The 25502-nt window shown below is 42.6% G+C and overlaps 1 protein-coding gene across 7 annotated transcripts in view; it reads right to left on the minus strand.

Annotated features, from left to right (window-relative positions):
• LOC110487124 (syntaxin-binding protein 4) overlaps nt 1-25502 on the minus strand; it is a 141615-nt gene that overhangs the window by 88201 nt on the left and 27912 nt on the right. For 4 of the 7 annotated variants that reach the window (XM_090197667.1, XM_090197669.1, XM_090197668.1 and 1 more), the window contains exons 1-2: nt 25371-25502; nt 8718-8791 (exon numbers count right to left, since the gene is read on the minus strand). The exon at nt 25371-25502 is cut by the window's right edge. In XM_090197667.1, the coding sequence (XP_090053793.1) occupies nt 8718-8791; nt 25371-25417 (121 nt within the window). In that variant the 5' untranslated portion in view covers nt 25418-25502. The remainder of the gene's footprint in view (nt 1-8717; nt 8792-25370) is intronic. The other 3 variants (XM_090197665.1, XM_090197666.1, XM_090197664.1) reach the window with 1 other exon arrangement.

Raw genomic sequence — 25502 nt, forward strand, 5'->3', positions numbered from 1 at the left:
AATACCTGACTATGGTTCTATAGATGGGTAATACCTGACTATGGGTCTATAGATGGGTCTATAGATGGGTAATACCTGACTATGGGTCTATAGATGGGTCTATAGATGGTTAATACCTGACTATGGGTCTATAGATGGGTCTATAGATGGTGAATACCTGACTATGGGTCTATAGATGGGTCTATAGATGGTTAATACCTGACTATGGGTCTATAGATGGTTAATACCTGACTATGGGTCTATAGATGGGTCTATAGATGGGTAATACCTGACTATTGGTCTATAGATGGTTAATACCTGGCTATGGTTCTATAGATGGGTCTATAGATGGGTAATACCTGACTATTGGTCTATAGATGGGTCTATAGATGGGCCTATACATGGTTAATACCTGGCTAAACACATGCTTTGTTTGTAAATTATGGTTGAGTGTTGGAGCATGCCCCTGGCTATCTGTACATTTTTTAAAAAACAAGAAAACGGTGCTTCCTGGTTGGCTTTATATAAGGAATATGAAAATAGTTTTGATACTTTTGATACTTAAGTGTATCTGTATTGGAATGAATGTCATGTTTCTAATATATCTGTATTGGGATAAATGTCATGTTTCTAATATATCTGTATTGGAATGAATGCCATGTTTCTAATATATCTGTATTGGAATGAATGCCATGTTTCTAATATATCTGTATTGGAATGAATGTCATGTTTCTAATATATCTGTATTGGAATGAATGTCATGTTTCTAATATATCTGTATTGGAATGAATGCCATGTTTCTAATATATCTGTATTGGAATGAATGTCATGTTTCTAATATATCTGTATTGGAATGAATGTCATGTTTCTAATATATCTGTATTGGAATGAATGCCATGTTTCTAATATATCTGTATTGGAATGAATGTCATGTTTCTAATATATCTGTATTGGAATGAATGTCATGTTTCTAATATATCTGTATTGGGATAAATGTCATGTTTCTAATATATCTGTATTGGAATGAATGTCATGTTTCTAATATATCTGTATTGGAATGAATGTCATGTTTCTAATATATCTGTATTGGAATGAATGTCATGTTTCTAATATATCTGTATTGGAATGAATGTCATGTTTCTAATATATCTGTATTGGAATGAATGCCATGTTTCTAATATATCTGTATTGGAATGAATGTCATGTTTCTAATATATCTGTATTGGAATGAATGTCATGTTTCTAATATATCTGTATTGGGATAAATGTCATGTTTCTAATATATCTGTATTGGAATGAATGTCATGTTTCTAATATATCTGTATTGGAATGAATGTCATGTTTCTAATATATCTGTATTGGAATGAATGTCATGTTTCTAATATATCTGTATTGGAATAAATGCCATGTTTCTAATATATCTGTATTGGAATGAATGTCATGTTTCTAATATATCTGTATTGGAATGAATGTAATGTTTCTAATATATCTGTATTGGAATGAATGTAATGTTTCTAATATATCTGTATTGGAATGAATGTCATGTTTCTAATATATCTGTATTGGAATGAATGTCATGTTTCTAATATATCTGTATTGGAATGAATGTCATGTTTCTAATATATCTGTATTGGAATGGATGTCATGTTTCTAATATATCTGTATTGGAATGAATGTCATGTTTCTAATATATCTGTATTGGAATGAATGTAATGTTTCTAATATATCTGTATTGGAATGAATGTAATGTTTCTAATATATCTGTAGTGGAATGAATGTCATGTTTCTAATATATCAAACAATCAATCTGCCTCATCCACTTCCATTGTTGCTAAACATTCCACAACTTAATGGACAATTAGTTCATTGGATCAGGCCGTATGAGGGCTTAGTATAGTGGAGGAGGTTGGATGAGGATCGTGGCTGGAGGGGGGCGGTAGTGGTGGGGGTCATAAGTGGGTGGTTTCAGCAGGCATCTTAGCATAATGCCTCAGAGACAAAACAAACTGCAGGGGTTCTGACCTGTCACCAAGGACGTACACACCAGCTGCCTGGCCAGATCAAAACCCCACTTCCTGTCCGCTCATTCACCTTGGTCTATATGTGCTGTATCCCTGCTCTAGCTATGGGTTCTGGTCAAAACAGTCATGCACTATATCGTGAATAGGGTGTTATGTCAGGCAGTGTCACCTTTGTGGGATTAGGCTATAAAACATGGATTAAAGGAGAAGTTGTTTTTTACGACCAAATCTCTATTTTTGATGTCAATAGAATGTTATTAAAAGGGTCCAGACACCTGAAGAAAGGCTCCAAGAACACCCAAATACGAAATAAAGATCTCAGTATAGTGATGCAGGTCTTTAAATGTTGTACACATGAAATTGTGTCATTCCAAACTTTATCCTCAATCTTATAATCCATTTTGCGCGACTCGAGCCGTTTCCCCTAACTAGTTTCCCCCGTTTCCCCTAACTAGTTTCCCCCGTTCCCCCGTTTCCCATAACTAGTTTCCCCCGTTTCCCCTAACTAGTTTCCCCCGTTTCCCCTAACTAGTTTCCCCCCGTTCCCCCTAACTAGTTTCCCCTCGTTCCCCCTAACTAGTTTCCCCCGTTCCCCCTAACTAGTTTCCCCCGTTTCCCCCGTTTCCCCTAACTAGTTTCCCCCGTTTCCCCTAACTAGTTTCCCCCGTTTCCCCCGTTTCCCCTAACTAGTTTCCCCCGTTTCCCCTAACTAGTTTCCCCCGTTTCCCCTAACTAGTTTCCCCCGTTTCCCCTAACTAGTTTCCCCCGTTTCCCCTAACTAGTTTCCCCCGTTTCCCCTAACTAGTTTCCCCCGTTTCCCCTAACTAGTTTCCCCCGTTTCCCCTAACTAGTTTCCCCCGTTTCCCCCGTTTCCCCTAACTAGTTTCCCCCGTTTCCCCCGTTTCCCCTAACTAGTTTCCCCCGTCTCCCCCGTTTCCCCTAACTAGTTTCCCCCTTTTCCCCTAACTAGTTTCCCCCGTTTCCCCTAACTTGTTTCCCCCGTTTCTCCTAACTAGTTTCCCCCGTTCCCCCTAACTAGTTTCCCCCGTTCCCCCTAACTAGTTTTCCCCCGTTTCCCCTAACTAGTTTCCCCCGTTCCCCCTAACTAGTTTCCCCCGTTTCCCCCATTTCCCCTAACTAGTTTCCCCCGTTTCCCCTAACTAGTTTCCCCTGTTTCCCCTAACTAGAATGTTCCATTCTCCGTGTAGCCTGCTGCTACAGGTAACTGCTCAAATAAAGGAAACATCAACATAAAGTGTCTTGGTCACCACGAGCAACCGGAAGAGCTTCAATGCGCCTTGGCATAGACTCTACAAGTGACTGGAGCTTCCTGTGTGGAAGCACCCCATGCTTTCAAAATACTATGTAACCCTCATTTATTCAAGTGTTTCCTTTATTTGGGGAGTTACCTGTAGAACGGACAGAAATGTATCGCTTGAGTCATAACAAAATGGAATATACTTTCTCGTACTCTCTCGCACACCACTCACACCCGCACACACACACCCGCACACACACACTCACAAACACACACACCACTCACACACACACACACTCCATCCATTAGAGCAGTACCTGTGTAGCTCAGGGCTAGTCTGCTCTTTCCAGGCAGACAATATGTTAGCGCTAATTGAGTTTGGAGCGAGAGGAGCATGTTAATTTTCTGAGATCAGGTTTTGGGAGTTGCTCTTCCTTCGCTCCTTTCCTCCTCTCCTTGTCCTCTCTCTCCTCTCTCTCCTCTCTCTCTCTCTCTCTACTTCTTTGATATGCTTAGGTCCTCCCTCTCTCTGTCAGGGTGTTTTCTCTCTCACTATGTAGCTCTGTCATTATGTAGTTCTGTCAGGGTGTAGTTCTGTCATTATGTAGTTCTGTCAGGGTGTAGTTCTGTCAGGGTGTAGTTCTGTCATTATGTAGTTCTGTCAGGGTGTAGTTCTGTCAGGGTGTCAGGGACATTCACGTCCTCTTCCCATGATGAGACATCCCATAATATAAGAGATGAAACAGCTTGTAGAGACCACAGGACTCAGACACATCAAGACGAAGTGACCTCTAAAGAGAGGAAGAGGAGGTCAACTATAACGAGAGGAAGAGGAGGTCAACTCTAAAGTGAGGAAAAGGAGGTCAACTCTAAAGAGAGGAAGAGGAGGTCAACTCTAAAGAGAGGAAGAGGAGGTGAACTCTAAAGAGAGGAAGAGGAGGTGAACTCTAAAGAGAGGAAGAGGAGGTCAACTCTAAAGAGAGGAAGAGGAGGTCAACTCTAAAGAGAGGAAGAGGAGGTCAACTCTAAAGAGAGGAAGAGGAGTTGAACTCTAAAGTGAGGAAGAGGAGGTCAACTCTAAAGAGAGGAAGAGGAGGTGAACTCTAAAGAGAGGAATAGGAGGTGAACTCTAAAGAGAGGAAGAGGAGGTGAACTCAACAGAGAGGAAGAGGAGGTCAACTCTAAAGAGAGGAAGAGGAGGTCAACTCTAAAGAGAGGAAGAGGAGGTCAACTCTAAAGAGAGGAAGAGGAGGTGAACTCTAAAGAGAGGAAGAGGAGGTGAACTCTAAAGAGAGGAAGAGGAGGTGAACTCAACAGAGAGGAAGAGGAGGTGAACTCTAAAGAGAGGAAGAGGAGGTAAACTCTAAAGAGAGGAAGAGGAGGTAAACTCTAAAGAGAGGAAGAGGAGGTCAACTCTAAAGAGAGGAAGAGGAGGTCAACTCTAAATGTACTTTACTTGTGGGTCGTTCTGGTCTACTACAGATGAATGGACACAGAAGGCAGGACCTCTAAGGCTTGGTGGTGCCGACTCCATTTTGTACGACTGTGTGTCTGCATACCAAGTCCAGGACAGTCAGGATATGATTTACAACATGTATCTATCTATACAGCAACCAGGGTGATGTGTTTTGCTGTGTAGGGACAACTGTCTTATTTACCATGCCTATTCACCATGACCACGATATCTTAGTGGGAGGACTTTGAGAATACAGTGTGTGTGTGTGTGTGTGTGTGTGTGTGTGTGTGTGTGTGTGTGTGTGTGTGTGTGTGTGTGTGTGTGTGTGTTTGTGTGTGTGTGTGTGTGTGTTTGTGTGTATACATGTGTGTGTGATGTGTCTGTAGCCTTGTGCTGTCCCGGGGAGTGAACTGAGGACGATTGTAGTAAACAACTGATCTTCTTGTCATTATCCTGGCAGGACAGAACTCAGCGGTTAAAGCCTCACCACATGTCTCACTTCTCTACTACACATACACACACATACACACATACACACACACACACACACACACACACACACACACACACACACACACACACACACACACACACACACACACACACACACACACACACACACAGACTAGCTCTAAAACACTGGTAACTGTTATCTACAGTCTGTCTGTTTCAGTCTGTCTATGGACATGTACTAAACCCTGTACTAGTTTTCCTGCCACTTGATCTATATAGACAGGTTAACCTACAGTATAGATCCAGAACACATAGATCTGTGACAGGTTAACCTACAGTATAGATCCAGTACTCATAGATCTGTGACAGGTTAACCTACATTATAGATCCAGTACTCATAGATCTGTGACAGGTTAACCTACAGTATAGATCCAGTACTCATAGATCTGTGACAGGTTAACCTACATTATAGATCCAGTACTCATAGATCTGTGACAGGTTAACCTACATTATAGATCCAGTACTCATAGATCTGTGACAGGTTAACCTACGGTATAGATCCAGTACTCATAGATCTGTGACAGGTTAACCTACAGTATAGATCCAGTACTCATAGATCTGTGACAGGTTAACCTACAGTATAGATCCAGTACTCATAGATCTGTGACAGATTAACCTACATTATAGATCCAGTACTCATAGATCTGTGACAGGTTAACCTACAGTATAGATCCAGTACTCATAGATCTGTGACAGATTAACCTACATTATAGATCCAGTACTCATAGATCTGTGACAGATTAACCTACAGTATAGATCCAGTACTCATAGATCTGTGACAGATTAACCTACATTATAAATCCAGTACTCATGGATCTGTGACAGGTTAACCTACAGTATAGATCCAGTACTCATAGATCTGTGACAGGTTAACCTACAGTATAGATCCAGTACTCATAGATCTGTGACAGGTTAACCTACATTATAGATCCAGTACTCATAGATCTGTGACAGGTTAACCTACAGTATAGATCCAGTACTCATAGATCTGTGACAGATTAACCTACATTATAGATCCAGTACTCATAGATCTGTGACAGGTTAACCTACAGTATAGATCCAGTACTCATAGATCTGTGACAGATTAACCTACATTATAAATCCAGTACTCATGGATCTGTGACAGGTTAACCTACAGTATAGATCCAGTACTCATAGATCTGTGACAGATTAACCTACATTATAGATCCAGTACTCATGGATCTGTGACAGGTTAACCTACAGTATAGATCCAGTACTCATAGATCTGTGACAGGTTAACCTACAGTATAGATCCAGTACTCATAGATCTGTGACAGGTTAACCTACATTATAGATCCAGTACTCATAGATCTGTGACAGATTAACCTACATTATAGATCCAGTACTCATAGATCTGTGACAGGTTAACCTACAGTATAGATCCAGTACTCATAGATCTGTGACAGGTTAACCTACATTATAGATCCAGTACTCATGGATCTGTGACAGGTTAACCTATAGTATAGATCCAGAACACGTAGATCTGTGACAGGTTAACCTACAGTATAGATCCAGTACTCATAGATCTGTGACAGGTTAACCTACAGTATAGATCCAGAACACGTAGATCTGTGACAGGTTAACCTACAGTATAGATCCAGTACTCATAGATCTGTGACAGGTTAACCTACAGTATAGATCCAGTACTCATAGATCTGTGACAGGTTAACCTACAGTATAGATCCAGAACACGTAGATCTGTGACAGGTTAACCTACATTATAGATCCAGTACTCATGGATCTGTGACAGGTTAACCTACAGTATAGATCCAGTACTCATAGACCATGTCTCTGTGATCTACATAGACAAGTTAACCTACAGTATAGATCCAGAACACGTAGATCTGTGACAGGTTAACCTACAGTATAGATTCAGTACTCATAGATCTGTGACAGGTTAACCTACATTATAGATCCAGAACACGTAGATCTGTGACAGGTTAACCTACATTATAGATCCAGTACTCATAGACCATGTCTCTGTGATCTACATAGACCGGTTAACCTACAGTATAGATCCAGTACTCATAGATCTGTGACAGGTTAACCTACAGTATAGATCCAGAACACGTAGATCTGTGACAGGTTAACCTACATTATAGATCCAGTACTCATGGATCTGTGACAGGTTAACCTACAGTATAGATCCAGTACTCATAGACCATGTCTCTGTGATCTACATAGACCGGTTAACCTACAGTATAGATCCAGAACACGTAGATCTGTGACAGGTTAACCTACAGTATAGATCCAGAACACGTAGATCTGTGACAGGTTAACCTACAGTATAGATTCAGTACTCATAGATCTGTGACAGGTTAACCTACAGTATAGATTCAGTACTCATAGACCATGTCTCTGTGATCTACATAGACCGGTTAACCTACAGTATAGATCCAGAACACGTAGATCTGTGACAGGTTAACCTACAGTATAGATTCAGTACTCATAGATCTGTGACAGGTTAACCTACAGTATAGATTCAGTACTCATAGACCATGTCTCTGTGATCTACATAGACCGGTTAACCTACAGTATAGATCCAGAACACGTAGATCTGTGACAGGTTAACCTACAGTATAGATCCAGTACTCACAGAACATGGAAGGAACATGTGTTCACTCTGCATGTATATGCTGCACTAATATAATTAGAATGATTAGAACACACCTGTCCTGTTACAGCAACATTGTTCATTCTAATTCTGTGGTTCTACTGTTCCATGATGATGTCAGCTCTAGACTGTAGTTAACAAGTGTGTTGTAGAACAGAATGGGGAAGGCACTTAGCCAGACCATTCTCACAGTCAGTAAAGAGAATGTGTTCTAGACTTTCCCAGACCCGTCTTCTCACAGTCAGTAAATAGAATGTGTTCTAGACTTTCCCAGACCCGTCTTCTCACAGTCAGTAAATAGAATGTGTTCTAGACTTTCCCTGTCCAGTCTTCTCACAGTCAGTAAATAGAATGTGTTCTAGACTTTCCCAGTCCAGTCTTTTCACAGTCAGTAAATAAAATGTGTTCTAGACTTTCCCAGACCATTCTCACAGTCAGTAAATAGAATGTGTTCTAGACTTTCCCAGACCATTCTCACAGTCGGTAAATAGAATGTGTTCTAAACTTTCCCAGTCCAGTCTTCTCACAGTCAGTAAATAGAATGTGTTCTAGACTTTCCCAGACCATTCTCACAGTCGGTAAATAGAATGTGTTCTAGACTTTCCCAGTCCAGTCTTCTCACAGTCAGTAAATAGAATGTGTTCTAGACTTTCCCAGTCCAGTCTTCTCACAGTCAGTAAATAGAATGTGTTCTAGACTTTCCCAGACCATTCTCACAGTCAGTAAATAGAATGGGCTGTTCGGCAAAGTTTTGTCAAAATGTGAGTATACCCACTTCTCCAAGCACCGCTACACCACTGGTCAGTACTGTAGCTAGCTGAGTGTGTTGTGGGATAGAATGTGTTACAGACTTACCCAGTCCATTCTCACAGTCGGTAAATTCTATTTCATGAACGGCACGATCTACCCCATACGGACCCATTAGTGTCCTAGAGGAGAGGAGAGGAGAGGAGAGGAGAGGAGAGGAGAGGAGAGGAGAGGAGAGGAGAGGAGTTTGAGGTGAGGAAAACGGGAACGGAGAAGGGGAAGAGAAAATGAAACAAAGTGAATCACCAACATCAGCTTTACATTGATTATCCAAGGTTTGACAACAAAGAAACAAACTAATTGACCCCAGAGCAGTAACCAATATACATCTCCATTATACAGTACACACATTTCCTGGTTTCACAGATTCCAGAACACCACCAGGCCACTAGAGCATCATTGTAAATATCAGCACTGGCTGTAGCGCTGTAGGTCGGGGGGGGGGGGGGGGGGGTGTCAGAGATATTTTTTGCTATTTTCATAGCGGGAATTATGAGTGCAAGACCGGGACGTGGCGCGAAAAGGCTGAGCTTTGATGAGTAAATAAGCTGTAGGTGTGTCGATGCTTGGCCCCTCACTGGCCAATCAGAACATGGATTCAATTGAGATTGTGTGTCACTGATCTACACACAAAACCCCATAATGTCAAAGTGGATTTATGTTTTTAGAAATGTTTATAAATTCATTACAAATGAAAAGATGAAATGTCTTGAGTCAATAACCCAATAAACACGTTGTTATATTGAGCCTAAATAAGCTCAGGAGTAAACATTTGCTTAACAAGTCACATAATGATTTGTATGGACTCAGTCAGTGTACAATAATTACATTTGAATGACTAACCCATCTCTGTACCCCACACATACAATTATCTATAAGGTCCCTCAGTTGAGCAGTGAATTTCAAACACAGATTCAACCACAAAGATCAGGGAGGTTTTCCAATGCTTCGCAAAGGGCACCTACATTATTAGTAGGGTAAAAGATGGGTAAAAGATGGGTAAAAAGATGGGTACAAATTTAAAAAAGCAGACATTGAATATCCCTTTGAGCATGGTGAAGTTATTAATTACACTTTGGATGGTGTATCAATACACCCAGTCCCTACAAAGATACAGGCATCCTTCCGAACTCAGTTGCCGGAGAGGAAGGAAACCACTCAGGGATTTCACCATGAGGTCAATAGTGACTTTAAAACAGTTACAGAGTTTAATGGCTGTGATAGGTTACAACTGAGGATGGATCAACAACATTGTAGTTACTCCACAATACTAATATAAATATTACAAACATGCATCATGTCTGCAATAAGGCACAAAACAAGTACTGCAAAAAAATATGGCAAATAAAGTGAACCTCTTTTTCCTGAATTAAAACGCCTTATTTTGGGGGGCAAAACCAACACAACACATCAATGCACTCTTCATGGTGGTGGTGGCTGCATCAGAGTCTTTACTGTAGTTTCTTTACTAAATATTGTCTTACCTCTACTTCTTCAACTGCATTGTTGGATAAGTAAGCGTTTCACAGTACACCTGTTGTATGTGACAAATATAATTTGATTTTGATTCATGGGTATACTTATCTTCGGTGAGTTTTTTTTTTTTTTTAGGTTTAAAAATAAACGGAATAGAGATAAGCACAGGCTAAATCCTAAAGGAAAAACCAGGTACTGTCTGTCAGCTTTCCAACAGACACAAATTCACCTGTGTTTCTCTATTGGCCTTTTGTTCTCTGTGTGAACCATGGAGGTACTGGTAAGCAATGACAATCTGCACTGTCTGCACAATCTCTCGAGGTATGGGATCTAGCCTTCTGATTCAGCTCCCCGGGGCAGTGGGGAATATCAATATTTCAGCGTGAGAGGCTCCATGGACACGTCACAGAGGACAAAAGACTCCCGTAACTAAGACAATGAGAGGTTTGACGTACGTACAAATGAACCAAGCAAGTCACTGTTATTAGAGGGTTGAGTGTTGAAGTCGTTGGTGAAAGTGGGTAGACCAAACGTTGGCTTTAGGGATAGAAAGTGAATGTTTGGAAAGAAGGGAGTCATAAGGAGGAATGTGTTCTTTAGGAGAGCATTGAGAAGAAGAAGAAACAGTAGTTTTTTTGTGTTGATGAATGGTAGAGTACTTCTGGTAGTATGCAAGTCTAATAGAGGACCTTTACCTGATGAAGATAAACCTCATGTCATGTACTGTCATGTTGTCTTGTCTCTGTCCTTTCCCTTCACCCTGTCTCCCTCTGCTGGTCGTGTTAGGTTACCTTTTCTCCCCCGCTTTCCCCCAGCTGTCCCTTGTCTCCTCTAACTACCCATTCACCCCGTTCCCCACCTGTTCCCTTTTTCCCTCTGATTAGGTCCCTATATCTCTCTCTGTTTCTGCTCCTGTCCTTGTCGGATTCTTGTTTGTTTGTGTCATTCATGCCTGAACCAGACTGTCGTCATGTTTGCTGTAACCTTGTCCTGTCCTGTCGGAATCTGCCGGTCCATCTGAGCCTACCTATGTTTGGTAATTAAAGAAGCTCTGTTTAAGTTGATTCGCTTTTGGGTCCTCATTCACGCACCGTAACAGAAGAATCCGACCAAGAATGGACCCAGCGACTTCGGATCCTCTCCACTCAGCCGTCGAGATCCAGGGAGCGATGCTAGGCAGACACAAGCAGGAATTGTCTGCTGCTCGACATGCCGTTGAGACCCTGGCCACCCAAGTCTCCAACCTCACTGAACAGGTTCACCATCTCCGACTCGATCCACCGGCCACTTCCAGGGCTTTCGAATCTCCGGAGCCCAGAATCAATAACCCGCCGTGTTACTCTGGGGAGCCCACTGAATGCCGCTCGTTCCTCACCCAGTGTGATATTGTGTTTTCTCTCCAGCCCAACACTTACTCCAGGAGCACTGCTCGTGTCGCCTACGTCATATCTCTCCTTATTGGACGGGCTCGTGAGTGGGGCACGGCAATCTGGGAGGCAAGGGCTGAGTGTACTAACCAGTATCAAGACTTTAAGGAGGAGATGATACGGGTTTTTGATCGATCTGTTTTTGGGGAGGAGGCTTCCAGGGCCCTGTCTTCCCTATGTCAAGGCAATCGATCCATAACAGACTACTCTATTGAGTTTCGCACTCTTGCTGTCTCCAGTGGCTGGAACGAGCCGGCCTTGCTCGCTCGTCTTCTGGAGGGTTTCCGCGCAGAGGTAAAGGATGAGATTCTCTCCCGGGAGGTTCCTTCCAGCGTGGATTCCTTGATTGAACTCGCTATTCGCATTGAGCGACGGGTTGATCTTCGTCACCGAGCTCGTGGAAAGGAGCTCGCGCTCTCCGTCGCCTCCCTCTCCGCATCACTACCATCTTCCTCTGCCGGCTCGGGTGCTGAGTCCATGCAGCTGGGAGGTATCCGCATCTCGACTGAGGAGAGGGAACGGAGAATCACCAACCGCCTCTGTCTCTATTGCGGTTCCGCTGGTCATTTTGTCACTTCATGTCCAGTAAAAGGCCAGAGCTCGTCAGTAAGCGGAGGGCTACTGGTGAGCGCTACTACTCCTGTCTCTCCTTCAAGATCCTGCACTACCTTGTCGGTCCATCTACGCTGGACCGGTTCGTCAGCTTCCTGCAGTGCCTTAATAGACTCTGGGGCGGAGGGCTGTTTTATGGACGAGACCTGGGCTCGGGAACATGACATTCCTCTCAGACAGTTAAAGGAGCCCACGGCCTTGTTCGCCCTGGATGGTAGTCCTCTCCCCAGGATTCAGCGTGAGACGCTACCTTTAACCCTCACTGTTTCTGGTAATCATAGTGAAACCATTTCTTTTTTAATTTTTCGTTCACCTTTTACACCTGTTGTTTTGGGCCATCCCTGGCTAGTTTGTCATAATCCTTCCATTAATTGGTCTAGTAATTCTATCCTCTCCTGGAACGTCTCTTGTCATGTGAAATGTTTAATGTCTGCTATCCCTCCTGTTTCCTCTGTCTCTTCTTCACAGGAGGAGCCTGGTGATTTGACAGGGGTGCCGGAGGAATATCACGATCTGCGCACGGTGTTCAGTCGGTCCAGGGCCACCTCTCTTCCTCCACACCGGTCGTATGATTGTAGTATTGATCTCCTTCCGGGAACCACCCCCCCCCGGGGTAGACTATACTCTCTGTCGGCTCCCGAACGTAAGGCTCTCGAAGATTATTTGTCTGTAGCTCTTGACGCCGGTACCATAGTCCCCTCCTCCTCTCCCGCCGGAGCGGGGTTTTTTTTTGTCAAGAAGAAGGACGGGTCTCTGCGCCCCTGCATAGATTATCGAGGGCTGAATGACATAACAGTGAAGAATCGTTATCCGCTTCCTCTTATGTCTTCAGCCTTCGAGATCCTGCAGGGAGCCAGGTTTTTCACTAAGTTGGACCTTCGTAACGCTTACCATCTCGTGCGCATCAGGGAGGGGGACGAGTGGAAGACGGCGTTTAACACTCCGTTAGGGCACTTTGAATACCGGGTTCTTCCTTTCGGCCTCGCTAACGCTCCAGCTGTCTTTCAGGCATTAGTCAATGATGTCCTGAGAGACATGCTGAACATCTTTGTTTTCGTTTACCTTGACGATATCCTGATTTTTTCACCGTCACTCCAGATTCATGTTCAGCACGTTCGACGTGTCCTCCAGCGCCTTTTAGAGAATTGTCTTTTTGTGAAGGCTGAGAAGTGCACTTTTCATGCCTCCTCCGTCACATTTCTCGGTTCTGTTATTTCCGCTGAAGGCATTAAGATGGATCCCGCTAAGGTCCAAGCTGTCATTGATTGGCCCGTCCCTAAGTCACGCGTCGAGCTGCAGCGCTTTCTCGGCTTCGCGAACTTCTATCGTCGTTTCATCCGTAATTTCGGTCAGGTGGCAGCTCCTCTCACAGCCCTTACTTCTGTCAAGACGTGCTTTAAGTGGTCCGTTTCCGCCCAGGGAGCTTTTGATCTCCTCAAGAATCGTTTTACATCCGCTCCTATCCTTGTTACACCTGACGTCTCTAGACAGTTCGTTGTCGAGGTTGACGCGTCAGAGGTGGGAGTGGGAGCCATCCTTTCTCAGCGCTCCCTCTCTGACGACAAGGTCCACCCATGCGCGTATTTTTCTCATCGCCTGTCGCCGTCGGAACGTAACTATGATGTGGGTAACCGCGAACTGCTCGCCATCCGGTTAGCCCTAGGCGAATGGCGACAGTGGTTGGAGGGGGCGACCGTTCCTTTTGTCGTTTGGACTGACCATAGGAACCTTGAGTACATCCGTTCTGCCAAACGACTTAATGCGCGTCAGGCGCGTTGGGCGCTGTTTTTCGCTCGTTTCGAGTTCGTGATTTCTTATCGTCCGGGCTCTAAGAACACCAAGCCTGATGCTTTGTCTCGTCTCTTCAGTTCTTCAGTAGCCTCCACTGACCCCGAGGGGATTCTCCCTGAGGGGCGTGTTGTCGGGTTGACTGTCTGGGGAATTGAGAGGCAGGTAAAGCAAGCACTCACTCAAACTCCGTCGCCGCGCGCTTGTCCTAGGAACCTTCTTTTCGTTCCCGTTCCTACTCGTCTGGCCGTTCTTCAGTGGGCTCACTCTGCCAAGTTAGCCGGCCACCCTGGCGTTCGGGGTACGCTTGCTTTCATTCGCCAGCGTTTCTGGTGGCCCACCCGGGAGCATGACACGCGTCGTTTCGTGGCTGCTTGTTCGGTCTGCGCGCAGACTAAGTCCGGTAACTCTCCTCCTGCCGGCCGTCTCAGGCCGCTTCCTATTCCCTCTCGACCGTGGTCTCACATCGCCTTAGATTTTGTCACCGGACTGCCTTCGTCAGCGGGGAAGACTGTTATTCTTACGGTTGTCGATAGGTTCTCTAAGGCGGCTCATTTCATTCCCCTTGCTAAGCTTCCTTCTGCTAAAGAGACGGCACAAATCATCATCGAGAATGTTTTCAGAATTCATGGCCTTCCGTCAGACGTCGTTTCGGACAGAGGTCCGCAATTCACGTCTCAATTTTGGAGGGAGTTTTGCCGTTTGATTGGGGCTTCCGTCAGTCTCTCTTCCGGCTTTCACCCCCAGTCTAACGGTCAAGCAGAACGGGCCAATCAGACTATTGGTCGCATCTTACGCAGTCTTTCTTTTCGCAACCCTGCGTCTTGGTCAGAACAGCTCCCCTGGGCAGAATACGCCCACAACTCGCTTCCTTCGTCTGCGACCGGGCTATCTCCTTTTCAGAGTAGCCTCGGGTACCAGCCTCCGTTGTTCTCATCTCAGTTCGCCGAGTCCAGCGTCCCCTCCGCTCAGGCTTTTGTCCAACGTTGCGAGCGCACCTGGAAGAGGGTCAGGTCTGCACTTTGCCGTTATAGGGCGCAGACTGTGAGAGCTGCTAATAAGCGTAGAACTAAGAGCCCTAGATATTGTCGCGGTCAGAGAGTTTGGCTCTCCACTCAGAACCTTCCCCTTAAGACGGCTTCTCGCAAGTTGACCCCGCGGTTCATTGGTCCATTCCGTATCTCTCAGGTCATTAATCCTGTCGCAGTGCGACTTCTTCTTCCGCGATATCTTCGTCGCGTCCACCCGGTCTTCCATGTCTCCTGTGTTAAGCCCGTTCTTCGCGCCCCCGCTCGTCTTCCCCCCCCCCCCCCCATCCTTGTCGAGGGCGCACCTATCTACAGGGTCCGTAAAATCTTGGACATGCGTCCTCGGGGCCGTGGTCATCAGTACCTAGTTGACTGGGAGGGGTACGGTCCTGAGGAGAGGAGTTGGGTTCCCTCTCGGGACGTGCTGGACCGTGCGCTGATTGATGATTTCCTCCGTTGCCGCCAGGTTTCCTCCTCGAGTGCGCCAGGAGGCGCTCGGTGAGTGGGGGGGTACTGTCATGTACTGTCATGTTGTCTTGTCTCTGTCCTTTCCCTTCACCCTGTCTCCCTCTGCTGGTCGTGTTAGGTTACCTTTTCTCCCCCGCTTTCCCCCAGCTGTCCCTTGTCTCCTCTAACTACCCATTCACCCCGTTCCCCACCTGTTCCCTTTTTCCCTCTGATTAGGTCCCTATATCTCTCTCTGTTTCTGCTCCTGTCCTTGTCGGATTCTTGTTTGTTTGTGTCATTCATGCCTGAACCAGACTGTCGTCATGTTTGCTGTAACCTTGTCCTGTCCTGTCGGAATCTGCCGGTCCATCTGAGCCTACCTATGTTTGGTAATTAAAGAAGCTCTGTTTAAGTTGATTCGCTTTTGGGTCCTCATTCACGCACCGTAACACCTCATCACAATGACTTACTATAGATCACCTGCAGATATTATTATCTATTCAGGCCTAATAGAGGACCTTCACCTGATGAAGATAAACCTCATCACAATGACTTACTATAGATCACCTGCAGATATTATTATCTATTCAGGCCTAATAGAGGACCTTTATGAAGATAAAGAGCACCACTTCAGCACTTGGAGGCTGGAACATTCAGTCTGCTCTGCTCTTCTAGAACCAAAGCATTGATTCTTAGAGTCTTAGAGCTGTGGGATTAAAAGTTTAACAGAACATCAACCCACCACCACCTCCACCAAATGACAATAGAGAAACAAAGCAGCCATCTTCGTCCACTGACTAGACATTTCTGATTACCATATTTGAGTGGAGAGGAGTGACACAAACACTGAACCATGTGGCAGTAAGCATACAGCATAGATACAAAAATACTAGACACTGAACCATGTGGCACTAAGAATACAGCATAGATACAAAGATACTAGACACTGAACCATGTGGCACTAAGAATACAGCATAGATACAAAGATACTAGACACTGAACCATGTGGCAGTAAGCATACAGCATCGATACAATGATACTAGACACTGAACCATGTGGCAGTAAGCATACAATATACAGTTGAATTTGGAAGTTTACATACACTAAGGTTGGAGTCATTAAAACTCATTTTTCGACCACTCCACAAATGTCTTGTTAACAAACTATAGTTTTGGCAAGTCGGTTAGGACATCTACTTTGTGCATGACACAAGTCATTTTTCCAACAATTGTTTACAGACAGATTATTTCACTTATAATTCACTGTATCACAATTCCAGTGGGTCAGACGTTTACATACACTAAGTTGACTGTGCCTTTAAACAGCTTGGAAAATTCCAGAAAATTATGTCAGGGCTTTAGAAGCTTCTGATAGGCTAATTGACATAATTTGAGTCAATTGGAGATGTACCTGTGGGTGTATTTCAAGGCCTACCTTCAAACTCAGTGCCTCTTTGCTTGACATCATGGGAAAATCAAAAGAAATCAGCCAAGACCTCAGAAAGAAATTGTAGACCTCCACAAGTCTGGTTCATCCTTGGGAGCAATTTCCAAACACCTGAAGGTACCACGTTCATCTGTACAAACAATAGTACGCAAGTATAAACACCATGGGACCACGCAGCCTTCATACCGCTCAGGAAGGGGACGCGTTCTGTCTTCTAGAGATGAACGTACTTTGGTGCAAAAAGTGCAAATCGATCCCAGAACAACAGCAAAGGACCTTGTGAAGATGCTGGAAGAAACAGGTACAAAAGTATCTATATCCACAGTAAAACGAGTCCTATATCGACATAACCTGGAAAGGCCGCTCAGCAAGGAAGAAGACACTGCTCCAAAACCACCATTAAAAAGCAAGACTATGGTTTGCAACTGCACATGGGGACGAAGATCGTAATTTTTGGAGAAACGTTCTCTGGTCTGATTAAACAAAAATAGAACTGTTTGGTCATAATGGCCATCGTTATGTTCGGAGGAAAATGGGGGGGCCTTGCAAGCCGAAGAACACCATCCCAACCGTGAAGCATGGAGGTGGCAGCATCATGTTGTGGGGGTACTTTGCTGCAGGAGGGACTGGTGCATTTCACAAAATAGATGGCCTCATGAGGAAGGAAAATTATGTGGATATATTGAAGCAACATCTCAAGACATCAGTCAGGAAGTTAAAGCTTGGTCGCAAATGGGGTCTTACAAATGGACAATGACCCCAAGCATAATTCCAAAGTTGTGGCAAAATGGCTTAAGGACAACAAAGTCAAGGTGTGGCCATCACAAAGCCGTGACCTCAATCCCATAGAAAATGTGTGGGCAGAACTGAAAAAGCGTGTGAAAGCAAGGAGGCCTACAAACCTGACTCAGTTACACCAGTTATGTCAGGAGGAATGGGCCAAAATCCACCCAACTTATTGTGGGAAGCTTGTGGAAGGCTACCCGAAACATTTGACCCAGGTTAAACAATGTAAAGGCAATGCTACCAAATACTAATTGAGTGTATGTAAACTTCTGACCCCCTGGGAATGTGATGAAAGAAATAAAAGCTGAAATAAATCATTCTCTCTAATCTAATTCTGACATTTCACATTCTTAAAATAAAGTGGTAATCCTAACTGACCTAAAACAGGGAATTTTTACTAGGATTAAATGTTAGGAATTGTGAAGAACGGAGTTTAAATGTATTTGGCTAATGTGTATGTAAACTTCCGACTTCAACTGTAGATACAAAGATACAAGACACTGAACCATCTGGTAATAAGCATACAGCATAGATACAAATATACTAGACACTGATCCATCATTCTACTTCTATGGTATTCAGTGAATGAGGGGAATCCCAGTGGTTCTCTTCAACCTGTTCCTGGAGAGCTACCCTCCTGTAGGTTTTAACTCCAACCCTGTTCCTGGAGAGAGCTACCCTCCTGTAGGTTTTAACTCCAACCCTGTTCCTGGACAGCTACCCTCCTGTAGGTTTTAACTCCAACCCTGTTCCTGGAGAGAGCTACCCTCCTGTAGGTTTTAACTCCAACCCTGTTCCTGGAGAGCTACCCTCCTGTAGGTTTACACTCCAACCCTGATCCTGGAGAGCTACCCTCCTGTAGGTTTACACTCCAACCCTGTTCCTGGAGAGCTACCCTCCTGTAGGTTTTAACTCCAACCCTGTTCCTAGAGAGCTACCCTCCTATAGATTTTAACTCCAACCTTGTTCCTGGAGAGCTACAGTCCTGTAGGTTTACAATCTCTGTTCCTAGAGAGCTACCCTCCTATAGATTTTAACTCCAACCCTTTTCCTGGAAAGCCACCCTCCTGTAGATTTCAGGACAGTAGCTCTCCAGGAACATGGTTGGAGAGCCCTGATCTACTATGAACCAAATTGTTAACCCTTGTTACACCGTTGTGACCCAACTCATAAACCAAACACAATCTGTAGCCACCAAATGACAACCCAAATCAACACAGAAACAAAGCAGATGTGTCTTTGTCCATTGACTAGAAAGCTGTCTGATAATCATCTTAGAGAGGAGGGGAACACAGCCAGGAAGCAATATGTCTGAAAATCATCTGAGAGAGGAGGGGAACACGGCCAGGAAGTACTATGTCTGAAAGTAATCTGAGAGAGGAGGGGAACACAGCCAGGAAGCAATATGTCTGAAAATAATCTGAGAGAGGAGGGGAACACAGCCAGGAAGTACTATGTCTGAAAATCATCTGAGAGAGGAGGGGAACACAGCCAGGAAGCAATATTTCTGATAATCATTTGAGAGAGGAGGGGAACACAGCCAGGAAGCAATATGTCTGAAAATCATCTGAGAGAGGAGGGGAACACAGCCAGGAAGTACTATGTCTGAAAATCATCTGAGAGAGGAGGGGAACACGGTACACTAATCACAGAGCAGAAGACATGGACAGATCCTCTACTTCTCTGATGTCCATAGCAGGAGTGTTATTCTTATTCTTTGTCTCCTGACCCCTCCTGTCTCAGCCTCCAGTATTTATGCTGCAGTAGTTTGTGTCGGTGGGCTAGGGTCAGTTTGTTATATCTGGAGTACTTCTCCTGTCCTATTCGGTGTCCTGTGTGAATTTAAGTGTGCTCTCTCTAATTCTCTCTTTCTCTCTTTCTTTCTCTCTCTCGGAGGACCTGAGCCCTAGGACCATGCCTCAGGACTACCTGACATGATGACTCCTTGCTGTCCCCAGTCCACCTGGCCGTGCTGCTGCTCCAGTTTCAACTGTTCTGCCTTATTATTAGTGGACCATGCTGGTCATTTATGAACATTTGAACATCTTGGCCATGTTCTGTTATAATCTCCACCCGGCACAGCCAGAAGAGGACTGGCCACCCCACATAGCCTGGTTCCTCTCTAGGTTTCTTCCTAGGTTTTGGCCTTTCTAGGGAGTTTTTCCTAGCCACCGTGCTTCTACACCTGCATTTCTTGCTGTTTGGGGTTTTAGGCTGGGTTTCTGTACAGCACTTTGAGATATCAGCTGATGTACAAAGGGCTATATAAATACATTTGATTTGATTTATGGTTGAATGGTTCTTCCCTCATGTTTGTAATCTGCTGTATGTCACAACCAAAGTGATTTTCAAATTTCCTCGTGGAACCTTGACCCATCGTAATAAAACCAAACAATATGACTAGCCAATATCTTTATCCAGAACCCATGGCTTCAGACTCAACCCAGTATCAACTACTGTAGCTGTAGCCCCTGACTGGACCGAGAGTCCAAACATAGAAATAGACAAGCTAGACATGTAACATAGAATGCCCACTCACCATTTAGGGAACCATTTGTTCTATTATAGCCACCAATCCCAACTCTATTCTGGCTATATATTTTCTATTTGGTCTATTCTCTCTGTGAAAATCAGCTCATATTGGCACCAGGACTGCAAAGTAAACACGTTGAACAGCCTTGCCAAATTCCCCACTAATTCTCCTTTCAACGTTTTCATTTGGAGATTTGGGATAGTTAAGACTAAAATCCTGATTTCCTTTTTGGTTCTGTTTCAGGTCAGATTGGACTAACCGTTGTTACATAGCAAATATCTAACATAGGGTCAAAATAATACAATAACACTGGGTTTTGGCATTAACTTCCCAAATGCATCTGTAATAGGCTACCATGTAGTGTAATAATAGCTCACTACAGGCTGTGGTGTTATAACAAGCTGGCAGGGAGAGATTAGTGCTGTGTATGTATGTGGTCTTCACAACTAACCCAACCCTATTCCATCTCTCTGCATCATTGCCCACGTGGAGAGATGGAGAGGGGTGCGTGACTGACCGGATGAGCTGTGTAGGCTACACTCAAATTACAGTGTAGTTTATTGTATCCTCGTTATGAAAATACACTAAAGATAGACTACACGCTTGGTAAAATACACTAAAGATAGACTACACACTGGGTAAACTAGACTACACACTGGGTAACATACACTAAATATAGACTACACACTGGGTAAAATACACTAAATATAGACTACACACTGGGTAAAATACACTAAATATAGACTACACACTGGGTAAAATACACTAAATATAGACTACACACTGGGTAAAATAGACAACACACTGGGTAAAATACACTAAATATAGACTACACACTGGGTAAAATACACTAAAGATAGACTACACGCTGGGTAAAATACACTAAATATAGACTACACACTGGGTAAAATACACTAAATATAGACTACACACTGGGTAAAGTAGACTAAAGATAGACTACACACTGGGTAAAGTAGACTAAAGATAGACTACACACTGGGTAAAATAGACTACACACTGGGTAAAATACACTAAAGATAGACTACACACTGGGTAAAATACACTAAAGATAGACTACACACTGGGTAAAATACACTAAAGATAGACTACACACTGGGTAAAATAGACTACACACTGGGTAAAATAGACTACACACTGGGTAAAATTCACTAAAGATAGACTACACACTGGGTAAAATACACTAAATATAGACAACACACTGGGTAAAATAGACTAAAGATAGACTACACACTGGGTAAATAGACTACACACTGGGTAAAATAGACTACACACTGGGTAAAATTCACTAAAGATAGGATACACACTGGGTAAAATAGACTAAATATAGACTACACACTGGGTAAAATAGACTAAATATAGACTACACACTGGGTAAAATACACTAAAGATAGACTATACACTGGGTAAAATAGACTACATATAGACTACACACTGGGTAAAATACACTAAAGATAGACTACACACTGGGTAACATACACTAAAGATAGACTACACACTGGGTAAAATACACTAAAGATAGACTACACACTGGGTAAAATGGACAACACACTGGGTAACATACACTAAAGATAGACTACACACTGGGTAAAATACACTAAAGATAGACTACACACTGGGTAAAATAGACTAAAGATAGACTACACACTGGGTAAAATACACTAAAGATAGACTACACACTGGGTAAAATACACTAAATATAGACTACACACTGGGTAAAATACACTAAATATAGACTACACACTGGGTAAAATAGACTACACACTGGGTAAAATAGACTACACACTGGGTAAAATTCACTAAAGATAGACTACACACTGGGTAAAATAGACTACACACTGGGTAAAATACACTACACACTGGGTAAAATTCACTAAAGATAGACTACACACTGGGTAAAATACACTAAATATAGACTACACACTGGGTAAAATAGACTACACACTGGGTAAAATAGACTACACACTGGGTAAAATTCACTAAAGATAGACTACACACTGGGTAAAATAGACTACACACTGGGTAAAATACACTACACACTGGGTAAAATTCACTAAAGATAGACTACACACTGGGTAAAATACACTAAATATAGACTACACACTGGGTAAAATAGACTACACACTGGGTAAAATTCACTAAATATAGACTACACACTGGGTAAAATTCACTAAAGATTGACTACACACTGGGTAAAATACACTAAATATAGACTACACACTGGGTAAAATAGACTACACACTGGGTAAAATAGACTACACACTGGGTAAAATACACTAAATATAGACAACACACTGGGTAAAATAGACTACACACTGGGTAAAATACACTAAATATAGACTACACACTGGGTAAAATACACTAAATATAGACTACACACTGGGTAAAATACACTAAAGATAGACAACACACTGGGTAAAATAGACTAAAGATAGACTACACACTGGGTAAAATACACTAAATATAGACTACACACTGGGTAAAATACACTAAAGATAGACAACACACTGGGTAAAATAGACTACACACTGGGTAAAATACACTAAATATAGGGTACACACTGGGTAAAATAGACTACACACTGGGTAAAATAGACTAAAGATAGACTACACACTGGGTAAAATAGACTAAATATAGACTACACACTGGGTAAAATAGACTAAATATAGACTACACACTGGGTAAAATAGACTAAATATAGACTACACACTGGGTAACATACACTAAATATAGGGTACACACTGGGTAAAATAGACTACACACTGGGTAAAATACACTAAAGATAGACTACACACTGGGTAAAATAGACTACACACTGGGTAAAATACACTAAATATAGGGTACACACTGGGTAAAATAGACTACACACTGGGTAAAATACACTAAATATAGACTACACACTGGGTAAAATACACTAAATATAGGGTACACACTGGGTAAGATAGACTACACACTGGGTAAAATACACTAAAGATAGACTACACACTGGGTAAAATACACTAAAGATAGACAACACACTGGGTAAAATACACTAAATATAGACTACACACTGGGTAAAATACACTAAAGATAAACTACACACTGGGTAAAATACACTAAATATAGACTACACACTGGGTAAAATACACTAAAGATAGGGTACACACTGGGTAAAATAGACTACACACTGGGTAAAATAGACAACACACTGGGTAAAATACACTAAATATAGACTACACACTGGGTAAAATACACTAAATATAGACTACACACTGGGTAAAATACACTAAATATAGACTACACACTGGGTCAAATACACTAAAGATAGACAACACACTGGGTAAAATAGACTAAAGATAGACTACACACTGGGTAAAATACACTAAAGATAGACTACACACTGGGTAAAATAGACTACACACTGGGTAAAATACACTAAAGATAGACTACACACTGGGTAAAATAGACTACACACTGGGTAACATACACTAAATATAGGGTACACACTGGGTAAAATAGACTACACACTGGGTAAAATACACTAAAGATAGGCTACACACTGGGTAAAATACACTAAAGATAGACTACACACTGGGTAAAATAGACTACACACTGGGTAAAATACACTAAATATAGGGTACACACTGGGTAAAATAGACTACACACTGGGTAAAATACACTAAATATAGACTACACACTGGGTAAAATAGACTACACACTGGGTAAAATACACTAAATATAGGGTACACACTGGGTAAAATAGACTACACACTGGGTAAAATACACTAAAGATAGACTACACACTGGGTAAAATACACTACACACTGGGTAAAATACACTAAATATAGACTATACACTGGGTAAAATAGACTACACACTGGGTAAAATACACTAAATATAGGGTACACACTGGGTAAAATAGACTACACACTGGGTAAAATACACTAAATATAGACTACACACTGGGTAAAATAGACTACACACTGGGTAAAATACACTAAATATAGGGTACACACTGGGTAAAATAGACTACACACTGGGTAAAATACACTAAATATAGACTACACACTGGGTAAAATAGACTACACACTGGGTAAAATACACTAAATATAGACTACACACTGGGTAAAATAGACTACACACTGGGTAAAATACACTAAATATAGGGTACACACTGGGTAAAATAGACTACACACTGGGTAAAATACACTAAAGATAGACTACACACTGGGTAAAATACACTAAAGATAGACTACACACTGGGTAAAATACACTACACACTGGGTAAAATACACTAAATATAGACTACACACTGGGTAAAATAGACTACACACTGGGTAAAATACACTAAATATAGACTACACACTGGGTAAAATACACTAAATATAGACTACACACTGGGTAAAATAGACTACACACTGGGTAAAATACACTAAATATAGGGTACACACTGGGTAAAATAGACTACACACTGGGTAAAATACACTAAAGATAGACTACACACTGGGTAAAATACACTAAAGATAGACTACACACTGGGTAAAATACACTACACACTGGGTAAAATACACTAAATATAGACTACACACTGGGTAAAATAGACTACACACTGGGTAAAATACACTAAATATAGACTACACACTGGGTAAAATACACTAAAGATAGACTACACACTGGGTAAAATACACTAGTATTACATTTGTTCTTTATCAACAACAATTTAGCCGGCGCAACACAACTCCAAACATTATTGTAATTGATCAAACCTGCAAAGAAATGTGTATTTTTCTAATACATTCGTTTAAACTACATTATATATTGTGTTCACAACAAAAAAAAAGGATATATTCTACAGTGAATTGCACTATCAAAACATAATTTGTTGTCTATCGGGCTTCTGCGGTGGAGAAACGGACAGCAGCTTTGAAACGCATCATTCAAAGGCGCGCTTTAAAATCCGTTTTTCAATAAATTGACAGCCTAAACAAATTACATTCTGGTCATCAACGGTTTTAATAATAGCCTAGTATTCCTATATATATATATATATATTAAAAAAAAAACGTGTTCAAGAAGGTAAAAAGCGGATTTGTAAAGCACATCATCATCCTTTCACAAACACCTGCTCCGCTCCCCTCTTCCTCTCTTCACCGGAGTTTACCTGCTAATGATAACTGCTCCTTTGTACATGACAGAAAACGTTGGCATATTGACTCCCAATAGTTCAGTCGACCGTCGGTCGGTCGGTCGGTCGCCAGGCAACGTTGAATTCTATTCCATCGCCCTTCTTCCG

Source organism: Oncorhynchus mykiss, chromosome 13 (assembly GCF_057628025.1).
Source record: "Oncorhynchus mykiss isolate SJ-2025 chromosome 13, ASM5762802v1, whole genome shotgun sequence".
NCBI classification, from domain to species: Eukaryota; Metazoa; Chordata; class Actinopteri; order Salmoniformes; family Salmonidae; genus Oncorhynchus; species Oncorhynchus mykiss.